The sequence below is a fragment of the Otolemur garnettii genome, unplaced genomic scaffold (genome assembly GCF_000181295.1).
Source record: "Otolemur garnettii isolate 467f Iridium unplaced genomic scaffold, OtoGar3 scaffold00058, whole genome shotgun sequence".
NCBI classification, from domain to species: domain Eukaryota; kingdom Metazoa; phylum Chordata; class Mammalia; order Primates; family Galagidae; genus Otolemur; species Otolemur garnettii.
This window is the reverse complement of record NW_003852453.1, coordinates 485,871-500,138: the sequence shown is the minus strand read 5'-3', so window position 1 is coordinate 500,138 and position 14,268 is coordinate 485,871. Positions and strand designations below refer to the sequence as shown.

Below are 14,268 nucleotides of genomic sequence, written 5' to 3'. Positions count from 1 at the left end.
GCTGTCCTGTTCACTTCACTGCTCACCCTGTGCTGCCCTGTTCACTGCTCGCCCTGTGCCGTCCTGTTCACTTCACTGCTCGCCCTGTGCTGTCCGTGCACCTCCTGTTAAACTCCTTTACACCTGTGTCGTAGGTTGTCACTGAGGGTAGATTGATCCTTGCAGTACTGATTTGTCGTAATTGCTATCATTTATTTAACAAAATACTTAGCACATAAAAAGTACTCTACAGCCTGGGCTTAGTGGCTCATACCTGTAATTTTAGAACTTTGAGAAGCCAAGAGAAGAGAATTGATGGCTTGAGGCCAGGAGCTCAAGACAAGCCTGAGCAACAGCAATAGCCCATGTCTACTAAGAGTAAAAGAATTAGCCAGGTGTGGTTGTGGCCTGCTTGGGGGGCTGAGGTGGGAAAATGGCACGAGCCCAGGAGTTAGAGGTTGTGGTGAGTTATGACACCACTGCATTCTTAAGTGCTGGCAACACAGTGAGATGACCCCCCTCCCAAAAAAATATTGTGCCTGTCTCATTTAATATTCACTACAACTAATGAGGTTGATTCTATTAGTATATCTTCCTTATTTTGTAAATAAGTGAAATGCAGAAAAGGCCTCACAGCCTGACACAGGGCAAAATTTGAACCCTGACCCAAGTTCATTTAACTTCCAAGTCCGTACTCTTAACCATTTTGCTGCACTCTCCACACCAATGTGCCCTCACTGCCCACCCCCCTCACTCCTTGAACAAGTGATGACTAGTTCACCCGACACACTGCTCAGTCCAGTACGCTGGTGCCGAGTCTCAGCAGGGTCCACCTGGGGAGGACTTCAGCCTCTGTTGTAACAGCACACAGCAGCTCTGAACAGTCTGAACGGATTTCTAGGAGACTGCTGCCCCACACTGCCTTATCATGAAAGTTCTCACAAGTCAGGTGATCTCAGGGAACTTCCACTGGCATAAGCCAGCTATGATGCATGTAAACTCTTAAGATGGAAGAATGATTAGGATTAGCAAAGTCTGTGGCCAAAAAAAAAAAGTCTTTTCAAAAAAAACCTATTTAGTTGAAAAATGCTTTAAATGTCTCATAAGCACTTAATACAAGCAAGTGCAAAATAAATTGTGTTTTCTTGACTTATCTTAAGGGTTAAAGATCTTAAGAGTGAATGTTAGTAAGAAATTGTGATTTTAGTTACTTTTTTGTCATCTAATTTTTCTTAATAGACTTAGTAAAATGTACTGTAGATTCAATTTTGTAACTTTTCTTTTTCTGTTATTTCTCTAGTGTTGTTAATAACAATACTGGTAGTGGAAGGAATCGCTGTAGCCCAAAAAACCCAAGGTAAAGTATGTACAGTGATAACATACTGCATGTTCAGAACAGCGGGCTGGCTCGTTAGAGAGGTTTTTAACTTCTGAGTACTGTCACCATAACCCCTTGGGGTGTCCCAGTGACCTAAGGCTTTCTGTCAACCTACCAGCTTCAACGTAGCTGGGTTCTGTAGCCTATAACTGGAGTAAATTGTCAACCTAAAGGCTTGTCCTGATAAATTTTTTAAATTGGCATCACCAGTAGCTCCTAAGACACTGGGAATTAAATGTCGAAAAATTAAATGAGATTCATACTTTATTACTAAGCAAAAAATTTTTTTAAATCCCTTTTTACAATGTAAACAAATGAGACATTTCCATCAGTATGTTATTCAAAATGTTTTGGTCCTGTTCATATTTCAGTTTTAGACTTTTTTTTTTTTTTTTTGCAGTTTTTGGCCGGGGTCAGGTTTGAACCCACCACCTCCGGTATATGGGGCCAGCACCCTGCTCCTTTGAGCCACAGGCACTGCCCTAAATATTGATTTTTTTTTCACCATTGAAGGTGGAAGTTAGCTCTTCCCCAACCTACTAAACACTCCCATTGACACAAACTCATTCCGTTCGTACCGTCCCTCTCAGGGTTGTTACATCTGTAAAATCAGCACTCAGGATTTACATCATTGCTCATTAAACTTTTTTGATATGAATTCTGTCTCTAGGTTAAAGATTTTTTTTTTCTTTTAATTTTTAAAATTCTCTTCCCTCCATTTCTCTGTTCTGTCTTCGGGAATTCCTATTATGTGGTTATGATCCTTTGGAAATCTGTTTTTATCTCTCTTTCTGCTCAACATCCTTTATCCTGTAAACTGGGAATTAGAAAACTTTTTCTGTAAAGGATCCAACAGTAAGTTAAGAGAGTTTTGTAGGGCCCGTCTCTGGAGCAGCTGTGGACAGTGTGCAGACAATCAGTGTTGCTAAATCTCAGTGAAACTTTATCACATCACAGGCAGTGGACCAGATTTGACCCAAGGCCATAGTTTGCTGACTTCTGTTCCAAACTTTGTACTAAGTTTTTTATTTCTTCTGTTTTTAGAAGCTTTTTGTTTTGTGGATATACTTTTTAGAAAATCTTTGTTTTTGTTTTATAAATTTGTTTTTCTATCTCTTTGAGGATAATAAATGATAGTTTTATGTTGTTTTTTAATATTTATTTTACATAGCCTTTGCTCTTGTTTTGATCTATTTTTCATAGTAGAGACTTCCTCAAACGTCTGCTCATATTCTAAGAGGGGCACTCCCACTCTGATCCTGAGTGTCTGCAGGTGTAGGAAGGGAGAGCATACTGTGGCCCTCAGTATGGACTGACCTGACATTGGGAGTCCCTGGATCTGCATCCTTAAGTCTTTCTTAGGGCTGTTTAGATTCCCCAGAGAAGAATCTTTTCTGTTTCCTCTAAACTGACCAGGGGCTTTTGGGGAGTGCAGTGGGTGAGGAGACTGGAGCACCATCCACTGTGCTGACCCCTTCTTCAGGCTGCTTTCTTGATTTTCAGATGTACTTCGTGTCCCCTGGGACAGTAAACCCTGTTGTTTAGCCTTTTCCAAAAAAAATAACCTTGAGTTCACTGATGCACTAACAGAGCAGATCTGTGGAATAGGAAGGGTGGTATTGGAAATCAGACTGAGTCTAAACAGACTTTTAACCAACCTCACGTTTCTGGAAAGCCCGGTTTCACGCCCCTTTCTCACCCCACTTCCTGCAGTGCAGTTGTTACTGCCGTATCTGCCCCTTTGCACTTTGGGGTTCCTTTCCCTGTTGATGAAGTGGGGTTTCAAGGCTGGAACAGAGCTTGTGCATGTACTCAGTCTACAGTCTTCATCTCAAATCCCTCTGTCATCTTTAAACTAAATATAAGGACATCAGATCAGAAACTAACTCCTGGCACTCTTTTGCTTTTATGTCTGACCTGAATTTTATGGCACTTTATTGATTCATCAGGCTCTAACACACGTTTTCTTGTTCTCTTACGTGGCAAACTGCTCCAGCTGCAGGTGCTCCCAGCAGCACACCCAGCCTCCCCTTCACTTCTGCTGTGCTCAGTTTGTGGCTCTGAAGTTGGCCATGGGTCTTACAGATGGTACATATGTAGTATGGAGCGGGCAATCGTTTGGAAAGGTGTGGAGGAAGGAAAAGAGTGATGCTCTCTCGGTACAGTTAATGTTTTAAATGCTGTTTTTCCCAAAGATGGACAAAATATTGGAATCAAGCACGTTCCTGCTACCCAATGTGGCATTTGGGTTCGAACCAGCAATGGAGGTCAGTTTGCATCACCAAATTACCCTGACTCGTACCCACCCAACAAAGAGTGCATCTACATTTTGGAAGGTATTTTACCAATTTCTTTGTTTCATTGGATGAATTTTTACTTTATTATAAAATTAAATACATTGGTAAAATTTCCTGTTTGAACAAAATTTAAACATGTATTTGAATTAAACTCTATTAATGATAGATATTTCTGAATATTGAATACATTAACAACACAATTGTTTTAATTTTTTGGGAATTTTGGATCTCCTAACGTATAATTCACTAGGTACATCAGTATATATGAAAAACCTCTTTGATACTTTAAGAAACTTAAACACACTGGCGTTCTCTGTTGAGGTCTGACGCAGAGTGGTTTCCACACTGTTGAGCTCCTTTCCGACCTTGTGTTTGTTGCTCTGCAGGGTAGTGTGTGTATGTATCTCATGAACTAAGCATTTGTGTCCTGACTTTAGTTCTGATCAGAAACATTCAACTAATTAACACATTGTGTATGTCAAAGGGAAAGATTAACTATAGTTCTGCAGAGCAACATTGTTAGCGTGGTCCTCTGCAAAGCAATAAGAGTGATGTGTGCTTCTCAGTACGTTTATATCCATTCTTGTTTATGTTGCCCTGATTTGCTTATTCTTACTTCTTAGCTGCTCCACGTCAGAGGATAGAGCTGGCCTTTGATGAGCGTTACTACATAGAGCCATCCTTCGAGTGCCGCTTTGACCACTTGGAGGTCCGAGACGGGCCTTTTGGTTTCTCTCCTCTGATAGATCGTTACTGTGGCATGAAAAGCCCTCCATTAATTAGATCAACAGGGAGATTCATGTGGATTAAGTTTAGTTCTGATGAAGAGCTTGAAGGACTGGGATTTCGAGCAAAATACTCATTTATTCCAGGTAAAGAATCACTTATCTTTTTAGTATTGGGTATCTCTTGTTATGGTTGAAAAAGAGATTAATTTGGTCAAGACTTTAAAGAAATTAGCAAGGTCAAAAGGAAATCAGTCCATGAACAAATAAAAATGTCATAAAAACTAGAATTTGAAGCATTTCGTAGATGGTTTCACCTTTCTTTCTTAGATTTCTGTTTTATAGAGTGTACTCAAGGCCAACAATATCAAAATAAATACATTTTTAAAAACAATTCAACAAAAACAATTGTCTTTTTTTCATGATCCCCACAAGATTATTTTGGCACGTTTTTCCTCTATTCAGCTGATGTGAATAAAAACTCTAGAAAATATTGAGCAGTAGAAGGACTGTCTACACTGAGGTGTGAGAGATCCGTCTACACTGAGGTATAAGAGACCTGGGTTTGAGTTGTTTCTGTGCCACATAATGGTGATAAAGCTGTTCTGCACGGAGTGAGGCTGAGATGGGCCTTCAGTAAGGTGGAATGCCTGCTGTGTTAGTTTCCTAATCACCCCAGACTTGGCCATTAAAAACAGTAGAAATTATCTGCTCCGAGTCATGGAGGCCAGAAGTCTACAGTTCAGCAGAGTCTCACATCCTGCTGAAATCCCGTGGAGAATCTAAGATGTGGCTCTCCTGGCTGAGCAGCGGCTCCCGCAGTCCTGGGCTACATCTCGCCAACCTCTGCCCCCATCTCCACATCTCTTTCTATTCATCTCAAGATCCTTTACTTAATGCCAGTTTTTGCCATGTAATATTTTCTCTTATTTGAAAATCATATGAGATAATATGTACAGGCTATTCCCATCTGAATGTCAGAATTCAGATGTGGACATATTAGGGGAGACAGCTACTATTCAGCCTACTGTGGTCCCCCCTGCCCCATGGAGGTGAGAACACTGTGAGAGCAGCAAAGCCCTGCTCAGTGCCCAGGTGTATGGATCGCTGTGCAGAGACACAGAACTCCACAAGTTGCTATTCCTGTCATCAAAGAGCTTATAAACAAGATGGAAAAATAACTTAGTAAAATAACTATGTGATCTTTTTTCTTTCATTTCTTCCAAGAAATTTAATGGAAAAAAATTTTTAAATATACATACAAATGAAAAGAAAATAGTCATGATCCTGTAACCCTACATATAAAGTCAGTGTTAATAATTTGGTGTATGTTCCTTAAGATGTTTTTCCTGTACTTATTTTGCTTTAAAAAAAAAAAAAACACCAGGATTGTGGCAGGGGAGATACCATGATCACAAAGGTGATTTTCCAGGGTGAGGCTTATCCATTGTACTCCATGTGCTAACCCCTGCAAGTTCCCCAAAATGTGGAAAATTCCATTGTATAATTTGTGGTGGTGGGGGGACTACATTGACACTTTCTCCTGTACAAAGAAAAGAAACCAGGATTGTACTATATATAGCGTTGTTTCCTGCTCTTTTTGCCTGAAAAACCTAAATAGCTTTTTTCCCCTATCAGTAAAACTTTAAAATTTTTAATTTTTGCTTCAGTATCTATCTGCCCAATGCCAAAAGATAACATTTCAAACAGTAAAATTTGTTCAATAAACTTTGCTTTTTTAGAAAAGTTTCAGGTTCACAGCAAAATTGAACAGAAGTAGAATTGTTATTTAGTGCTAAAAAGCATGTGTCACAGAGGCGTGGAGGATGCCTGCGTGCTTACTGCCCAGCGTAAGAGGCTGATCCAGAACACCCCCCCCCAGCATCTTTCACTAGAGTGATATGTGTGTCATAGTCAATGACCCAGCGATGACAAGTCACCACCTAAAGTGCACCGTCTACACGAGGGTTCACTCTGGGTACTGTGTGTTCTAAGGGTTCACCATTACAGTACCATGCAGAGCAGCTTCACTGCCCTGGACACCTTGTGTCCCCCATATTCATCCATCCTTCCCTCCCTCCCGCCCCCCGTCCTCTGGCAGCCACTCATCCCCTTCCTTTCACCATAATTTTCCTCTTACCAGAATGTCATGTAGCTGGAGTCATAAACTGGTACACCGTGTGGCCACTTCAGATGGCATCTTGTACTTAGCCATGTGCACACAAGTTTCCTGCATGTCTTTCATTTTTAGCACTAAATGATATTTCATTGTCTGGATATACCACAGTTTATTCATTCTACTGAAGAACATCTCGGCTGATTCCACATTTTAACAATTATGAATAAAGCTATTATAAGTATTTGTGTGCAGATTTTTTTGTGGACATGAGTTAACTCAGCTAAATTCTAATATGTGTACAATATGTAACAACATGGATGAACCTTGAAACATTATGCCAAGTGAAATAAACCAGACACAAAACAGCAAATACTATATCATTTGACTTATATACAGTATCTATTCATAGAATAGAATTTATAGAAACAGAAAATAGAACAATGGATTTCAGGGGCTAGCGGAAGGGAGAATGGAGAGTTCATGTTTGATGGGTTTAGATTTTCAGCCTGGGAATGATAAAAATGTTCTGGAAATAGTGATGATAGTTGTACAACGTTGTGAGTGTTCTTAATGTGGCTCAACCCTACATGTAGAAACAGTTAACGTGGTTGTGGCGGGTGCCTGTAGCCCTTGCTACTTGGGAGTCTGACGCAATTTGAGGTTGCTGTGAGCTGTGATGCCACAGCACTCTACCACATGTGACATAGTGAGACTCTGTCTCAAAAAAAAAAAATAAACAGTTAACATGGTAAATTTATGTATAGTTTACAATTAAAAAGAATTAGCTACTGAACTGTTTTTTCATAATAGAAGGGAGAAGAAAGATGGGCAAGTATGATAAGATATACAGGATGTTACGCCTTATGAAGCCGCTCACAGAAGTGTGATAACCAGTATTTATGTCAAAATAGCTCATTTGATTACATTGGTCAGGTGTTTGATTTTTATTAACTTAAACCAACTAACTGAAGTAACTGATACTTTAGTATCCTCATAAAGACACCATCACAAAATCTTATGCAAGAGAGTCAGATGTTTGCAAAGAAGTTTAGGCTTCGTGAAAGGAAAAATTGCCAACATGGTGCTCTTGTTTGAATGTTTTTAAGTATTAAAAAACAAATTTAGACAACTTTATAAGAAAAGATCCTTTTTTGGAGACAAGTAGCTCTTTTTCGTCTATTGTATGTCGTGAGAGCAACTTTATATGGCTTATACTTAAGAGTATAGGCACATCGGCATTTGATAGTGCTTCAGAGTTTCTGCATACATTATGTATAGTGTTATGCTAATGACAATGTCAAGAAGATGATAAGTATTTTATAGATGAGGAAACTGAGTCCGATTAAGTGACTTAGATCATACAATGGCAAATACACTTTCAGCAGCACCTCCTGTCTGTCACACTGCCTTTATAATGTGGATGAGGATTCCATGATTTTGTCACAAAAAGGAAAAAAGCCAGCACATGTCAAAATAAACAGCTTATAATTAGCTAAATATGGCTGTATCTGCTATTCTTTCAAGTCTTGTTTGTAAAATAAATTTTGTCTAGCAGGTAGTAAATCTGGAAGAGACCTATTAACTGTGGTGAAACATTAGAGAATCATATTCTCTACACTATTGGTGATACGGAAATTTTGATGCGGTACTGACAATATCCTAGAAATCTTGTCTACGTATGAAAAAGTTCTGATTAATTTACCAGATAACTCCTATAACTTTTTTCTCTCAGTGCTGTTTGAGGTATAAATTTCTTGTTGACTTTTTCTGCTAAAGACTTGAAATGTCTAATAGTTGTCCCCTTTTAACAAGAGTTTAAGTTAAAAAGAACAACGTAAGGGTAGATGCCGCACCTCTTGACTGTAGGACACAACCGCGAGAGGGGCTCTACCTAACAGAAACATTACAGTCTGGTTCTTTTGTACCCTCACATTCACCTGAAATTAAAAAAAAAAAAAAACTCTGGGGTGTTCTCTAAGTTAAACTAATAATTTTTTTCTGCCTTTTAAAATATGTAATTTGGTAACTGCCTAAAGTTAATGATTTTAGGAAGATCTGATTTTTAAAATCTGATTCAGATTTTAAAGTCTGAATTTGAAGACACCGGTTTTAGCACTCTGGGAGGCCTGAGGCAGGTGGGTTTCTTGAACTCAGGGATTCAAGACAAGCCTGAGCAAGAGCAAGACCCCAACTTTTTTTTTTTTTTTGGAAACAGTCTCACTATGTGCCCTTGTTAGAGTGCTGTGGCATCACAGTTCACAGCAACCTCAAACTCTTGGGCTTACATTATTCTCTTGCCTTGACCTCCCAAGTAGCTGGGTCTACAGGCGCCTGCCACAGTGCTGGGCCATTTTTTGTTGCAGTTGTCACTGTTGTTTAGCTGGTACAAGCCGGGTTTGAACCTGCCACCCTCAGTGTATATGGCTGGCGCCGTAACCACAGTGCTAGGGGTGCCACGCCAAGACCCCCAAAATAAATGCAGACAATGGTTTTAAGAAGAATTATGGGCTCGGCGCCTATAGCTCAACCGGCTAAGGCGCCAGCCACGTACACCTAAGGTGGCGGGTTCGAATCCCCAGCCCGGACCCGCCAAACAACAATGACAGCTGCAACCAAAAAATAGCCGGGCGTTGTGGTGGGCGCCTGTGGTCCCAGCTACTTGGGAGGCGGAGGCAGGAGACTCGCTTGAGCCCAGGAGTTGGAGGTTGCTGTGAGCTATAATGCCACGGCACTCTACCCAGGGGGACAGCTTGAGGCTCTGTCTCAAAAAAAAAAAAAAGAAGAATTATGCATCCAGTTACATAATAATAACTGTATTGAAATTGGTTTTCCAGGGTAAAGAAGCTGAGACATTTCAGACTATCAGGCAGTTTGGTATATACAGTTCTTTTCGAACTTTCATGTAACATTTTTGAGACATCTATGTTTGTGATTGTTTTTAATTTTGGCATAAAAAGTCTGTAGAATTTACCCTTTAACCCCTTTTTAAATGTAAAATTCAGTAGTATTAAGTACATTCACAATGTACCATCATCATCACTATCCATTTAAGCAAAAATTTAGAAGATAAATTTTAGTATGATTCAGCAAAGAGGAATTTCATTCCTTTTTAATAGTGCATATATTATACCATGTGCACCACATTTTGTTGATTCATTCATCTGTCAGTGGACTGCCTACTATTTTTGACTGTTGGTATGCGTTTTTAAGCAGCATAAATAAATCATTAATTGGGCAGGGCACCATGGCTCATACCTGTAATCCCAGCACTTGGGAGACTGAGGCAGGTGAATTGTCTGAGCTCACAGGTTCAACACCAGCCTGAGCCAGAGCAACACCTTGTCTCTAAAAATAGCCAGGCATTGTGGTGGGCACCTGTAGTCCCAGCTACTTGGGAGACTGAGGCAAGAGAATCACTTGAGCCCAAGAGTTTGAGGTTGCTATGAACTGTGACACCACGGCACTCTACCAAGAATGACAAGTAAAACTCCCATCTCAAAAAAAATCATTAATTCATGATATAAACAAAAGCATAAACATTATTAACTAAGTGTTGATCCTGTAAGTTCATAAATGACCAGTGATGTATAGCCTACACCAATGATAGTTTCTCATACCTTGCTATTAAGTGTAGTATTAGATGTAACTTAAAATCTTAAGTCTTAAGTAACTATCTCAGTACCAATTACTTTCTTTTTTTTTCTGTTACAGATCCAGACTTTACTTACCTAGGAGGTATTTTAAATCCCATTCCAGGTTTAGTATATTACCACTTTTTCCTCATGGCATTTTTGACCGATCTTATTTTCCTTTGAACATCATTCATTTATTCTTTCTAGATTGCCAGTTTGAGCTCTCAGGAGCAGATGGAATAGTACGTTCTAGTCAGGTAGAACAAGAGGAGAAAACGAAACCCGGCCAAGCAGTTGATTGCATCTGGACAATCAGAGCCACCCCACGAGCTAAGGTACTGCTGTGTGCTCCGTCACCTGGGGAGCGCGGTGGGACAGGATATAGGGCACGAGAGCTAAGGTACTGCTGTGTGCTCCGTCACCTGGGGAGCGCGGTGGGACAGGATATAGGGCACGAGAGCTAAGGTACTGCTGTGTGCTCCGTCACCTGGGGAGCGCGGTGGGACATGATGTGGGGCACGATGTGTGTGATGTGTTCTGTGTACAAATAGCTCTTGACTATCTACAGTGATACTCCAACTTAAAAAAAAATTATTCACCTTACTGGGTACCAATTAAGATCCCAGAATTGTTATAGCTAATGAAGTGAAACATAAATTTCAGGAATATTACATCTACATTTGGAGCCTTAGTTGAAAAGATCAAGATGCTTTAACTATAGATTTCTAATTGGTCAGTATGTTGCAAGTATGATTTTAGATATTTTTATGGAAGAAAAATAGACTGCAGGAGGTTAAATTGTGTTCTCAGTAATTAGAGAGTGGGTCATCGCAGCCTAAAAACCAAACCACGAATGCGTTAGATCTTAGTTCTGTGTTCTTTCTGTCCTCTACTAATCATGTAGAGCTTTTATTGGAAAGTTCTGCGGGGAAAGAATGTTTTTAAATAACTCTTGACAGATTGAGATTGGTTGCTAACTGCTTTTGCTTTTAATTTATACTTCTAGGAATATCAACAGAGTTAAAATTATATTTAATGCATATGTTAAAAAGAGAGAAAAGGAGAGAGAGAATGATGGGGGGAGAATAAACCTTTAAAAAATCATGAAAATCACAGCCAGGCTCAGTGGCTTACACCTGTAATCCCAGTGTGTTGGGAGTTCAGAGCATGAAGATCGCTTTAGGCCAAGAGTTCAAAACCAGCTTGGATAACATAGCAAGACTCTGTCTCTAGAAAAATTGCTAAAATTAGCCAGATGTGGTGGCTCCCAAATTATACAGGTGCCTGTGGTCCCAGCAACTCAAGAGGCCAAGGGGGAAGATCACTTGCACTAAGGAATTGGAGACTACAGTGAGTGGTGATGACATTGCACTCCACCCTGGGGACAGGACAGGGCAAGACACTGTCTCTGTAAAATATTAGATTGATAGTTACGAATGGTCATGTAGTGGGTTAGGTAACCTGAAAACTCACTTGGGAAGAATGAGAAACACTTGGAAAATTGAGTAGGTTATAACAAATATTCTTTTAAAAGCATATGTAAGCTCCAAAAAAGATGGTAAATTCTATAGACAAAAAGTAGACATAAGTGTAAATTAAAGCAATAAATTGAAATTAAGATTACAGTGTCCTTGGACGATCTCAGTAAACTCTTACTACTGAGAGGCTGATAAGCCAGGAGCTTGGCTGTAGTTTCTACTCTGATAAGAAAAAAGTCCTAGGGTTCATGTGACCTTCGTGGGATTCCTTCACCTAAAGCTGGAAAGTTCAAAGGGAGATGTTTGGCATGAAAGGGTGGACTAGAAAGATGTTTCCACTGGCATTTATTGATGACAGAGAAACTTGTTCTCCTGAGCTTGGTCTCAGGGTGAGGCTGGGGGTGAGGTTGGGGTCGCCACTAAACTTTGTATTTAGAAATCTGCCTTTATTAGGGTTTTTGATACGAATTTACATTCCCTGCTCAATCCAGAAATCACTTAAGTTCGGAAATTAACAAAATGGCTGGGAGCAGTGGTTCTCACCTCTAATCCTCACACTCTGAGATTCTGAGGCAGAAGGATCACTTGAGGCCCAAGAATTAAACACCAGACTGAGCGAGAGTAAGACCCTGTCTCTACTAAAAATAGAAACGTTAGCTGGGCCCTGTAGTCCCAGCTACTTGGGAAACTGAGGTTGGAAAATCATTTGAGCCCAGGAGTTTGAGATTGCCACGAGCTATGATGACACCACTATCATAATGTGGCAGAATAAGACTCTCATCAAAAAAAAAAAAAAATCAACAAAATAGTCTTGGCTTATAAAATCTTTGAGGCAGCTGGCAAAAATAAATCTAAAACTACCAAGGAGGCTGTTGGGTTTCCATCATAAAGCACTGCTGAAGATAAACACAGAGCCCCAGTCAGAAACACCTGTGCTCGCATTTCCTGGCTCCTCAAGAATTTCAGCGGCTTCTACAAGAAGGGAGCAAAATGACGAGAAAGAAAAATGACCAGGCATGTTTTTAAAGTAACCAAATACAAATCCTGTAAGTAGAACGTATGGTTATTAAAAGATAGATCTAAGAAATTACCCAGAATATAGTGCTAGGGGAGAGGCAGTTTATTAGAAAATTTTTTAAGAACTGATGAAAGTCATAACACAGTAACTCCCAAGTAGGGAAAAAAACTTTAAAGTGACAACTACTTGTACCCAACAGACAAGAAGAAAAAGCCTTTAAGCTCCTGCAGAGAAGGGAGATTGCCTATAGAGGATGCTGGTAGGATTGACACCAGAATTATTAGTAGCAAAGGAAAAACCCAAATCAATGAAGCAATGTTTTCAGAGTGTTAGGAGACAGTTAATAACTGGTAACCAACATTTCCATATCCAGCTAAGTGCAATTCAAGAATGAGGGCAGGACGGTGCCTGTGGCTCAAAAGGGTAGGGCACTGGCCCCATATGCCAGAGGTAGTGGGTTCAAACCCAGCCCCGGCAAAAAAAAAAAAAAATGAGGACAAAACTCAGGTATTTCTAGGCAAAAATAATAAATGAACCAAATACTACAGTTAAAATCCAAATATATCCTGTTTACAGGAACATTAGATATTACAGGATAATTAGAAAATACAAAAAAAGGAAAAAAATTACTAGGCAAATGTAAAAGGAAGCTGAGTTAAGAGTGTCCCAGGCCGGGCAGCAGCTCACCCTGTAACCCCGGCACTCGGGGAGGCTGAGGCAGGTGGACTGCCTGAGCTCAGGAGTTCCAGACCAGCCTGAGCAACAGCAAGACCTCGTCTCTGAAAAATAGCCAGGTGCTGTAGCAGGTGCTTGTAGTCGCAGTTCCAGGGAGGCTAAGGGAAGAGAATTGCTTTGAGCCCAAGAGATTGAGGTTGTGAGCTGTGATGCTATGGCACTACCAAGGGCAACAAAATGAGACTCTGTCTCAAAAAAAAAAAAAAAGTTGCTAATTCACCAGAAGACATAATTTAAAATATTAGGCATTAATAATATAGCTGCAAAATGTACTGACATAAGTTGATGATTGCCAGGGAACATCGATAAATCAATCAGTAATTTTTTTCACCTTTCAGTAATTAATAGGCTAAGCATACAAAATAGTATGACTCAAAAGACTTAAACACATAATGTATGCCCAATGGGTGTATATCTTGATCCCAAAATGCAGAGAATATGCATTCTCTACAAGCATTCATGAAAGACTATCAAACTAATACACTGCACCAGGCTAAGCAGGGAGTCTGCACGGAGATGGCGTTTGTGTCATGCAGACCATCCTCTGACTGAAGCACCATTCAACTGGGACCAACAACCAGAAGATGACTTTAAAGCTGCTTATGTTTGGAAGTTTAATACTGTACTACTTAGTAATTTATAGGTCACATAAGAGGTCATGGTGAAATTTGAATACATAGGAAACTCAGTAATAATGAAAATAGTATTTATCAAGAAATTAGAAGGCAGCTAAAACATTACTTTGAGAGACTTTACAACTAAAAATGCTTACTTTAAAAAAAGGATTGGAAAGTCTCCCTAAAAAGAAAAGCCCAGGACCAGACGGCTTCACATCAGAATTCTACCAAACCTTTAAAGAGGAACTAGTTCCCATACTACTCAACCTTTTCCAAAATATAGAAAAAGA

At 39.9% G+C, this 14,268-nt stretch overlaps 1 protein-coding gene and 1 non-coding gene across 2 annotated transcripts in view; both read left to right on the top strand.

The window, feature by feature from the left end:
• The window catches only part of NETO2 (neuropilin and tolloid like 2), a gene marked incomplete at its 3' end in the record, with an annotated part of 56,665 nt that overhangs the window by 12,256 nt on the left and 30,141 nt on the right, over nucleotides 1–14,268 (top strand). Inside the window, exons 2-6 of the mRNA XM_012806799.2 lie at nucleotides 1,280–1,336; nucleotides 3,553–3,693; nucleotides 4,278–4,526; nucleotides 10,210–10,233; nucleotides 10,338–10,465. Of these exons, the coding sequence (XP_012662253.1) occupies nucleotides 1,280–1,336; nucleotides 3,553–3,693; nucleotides 4,278–4,526; nucleotides 10,210–10,233; nucleotides 10,338–10,465 (599 nt within the window). The remainder of the gene's footprint in view (nucleotides 1–1,279; nucleotides 1,337–3,552; nucleotides 3,694–4,277; nucleotides 4,527–10,209; nucleotides 10,234–10,337; nucleotides 10,466–14,268) is intronic.
• LOC111726248 lies at nucleotides 5,765–5,925 on the top strand. Its single transcript, XR_002774069.1, has one exon. It is a non-coding gene; the product is annotated as a U1 spliceosomal RNA (small nuclear RNA).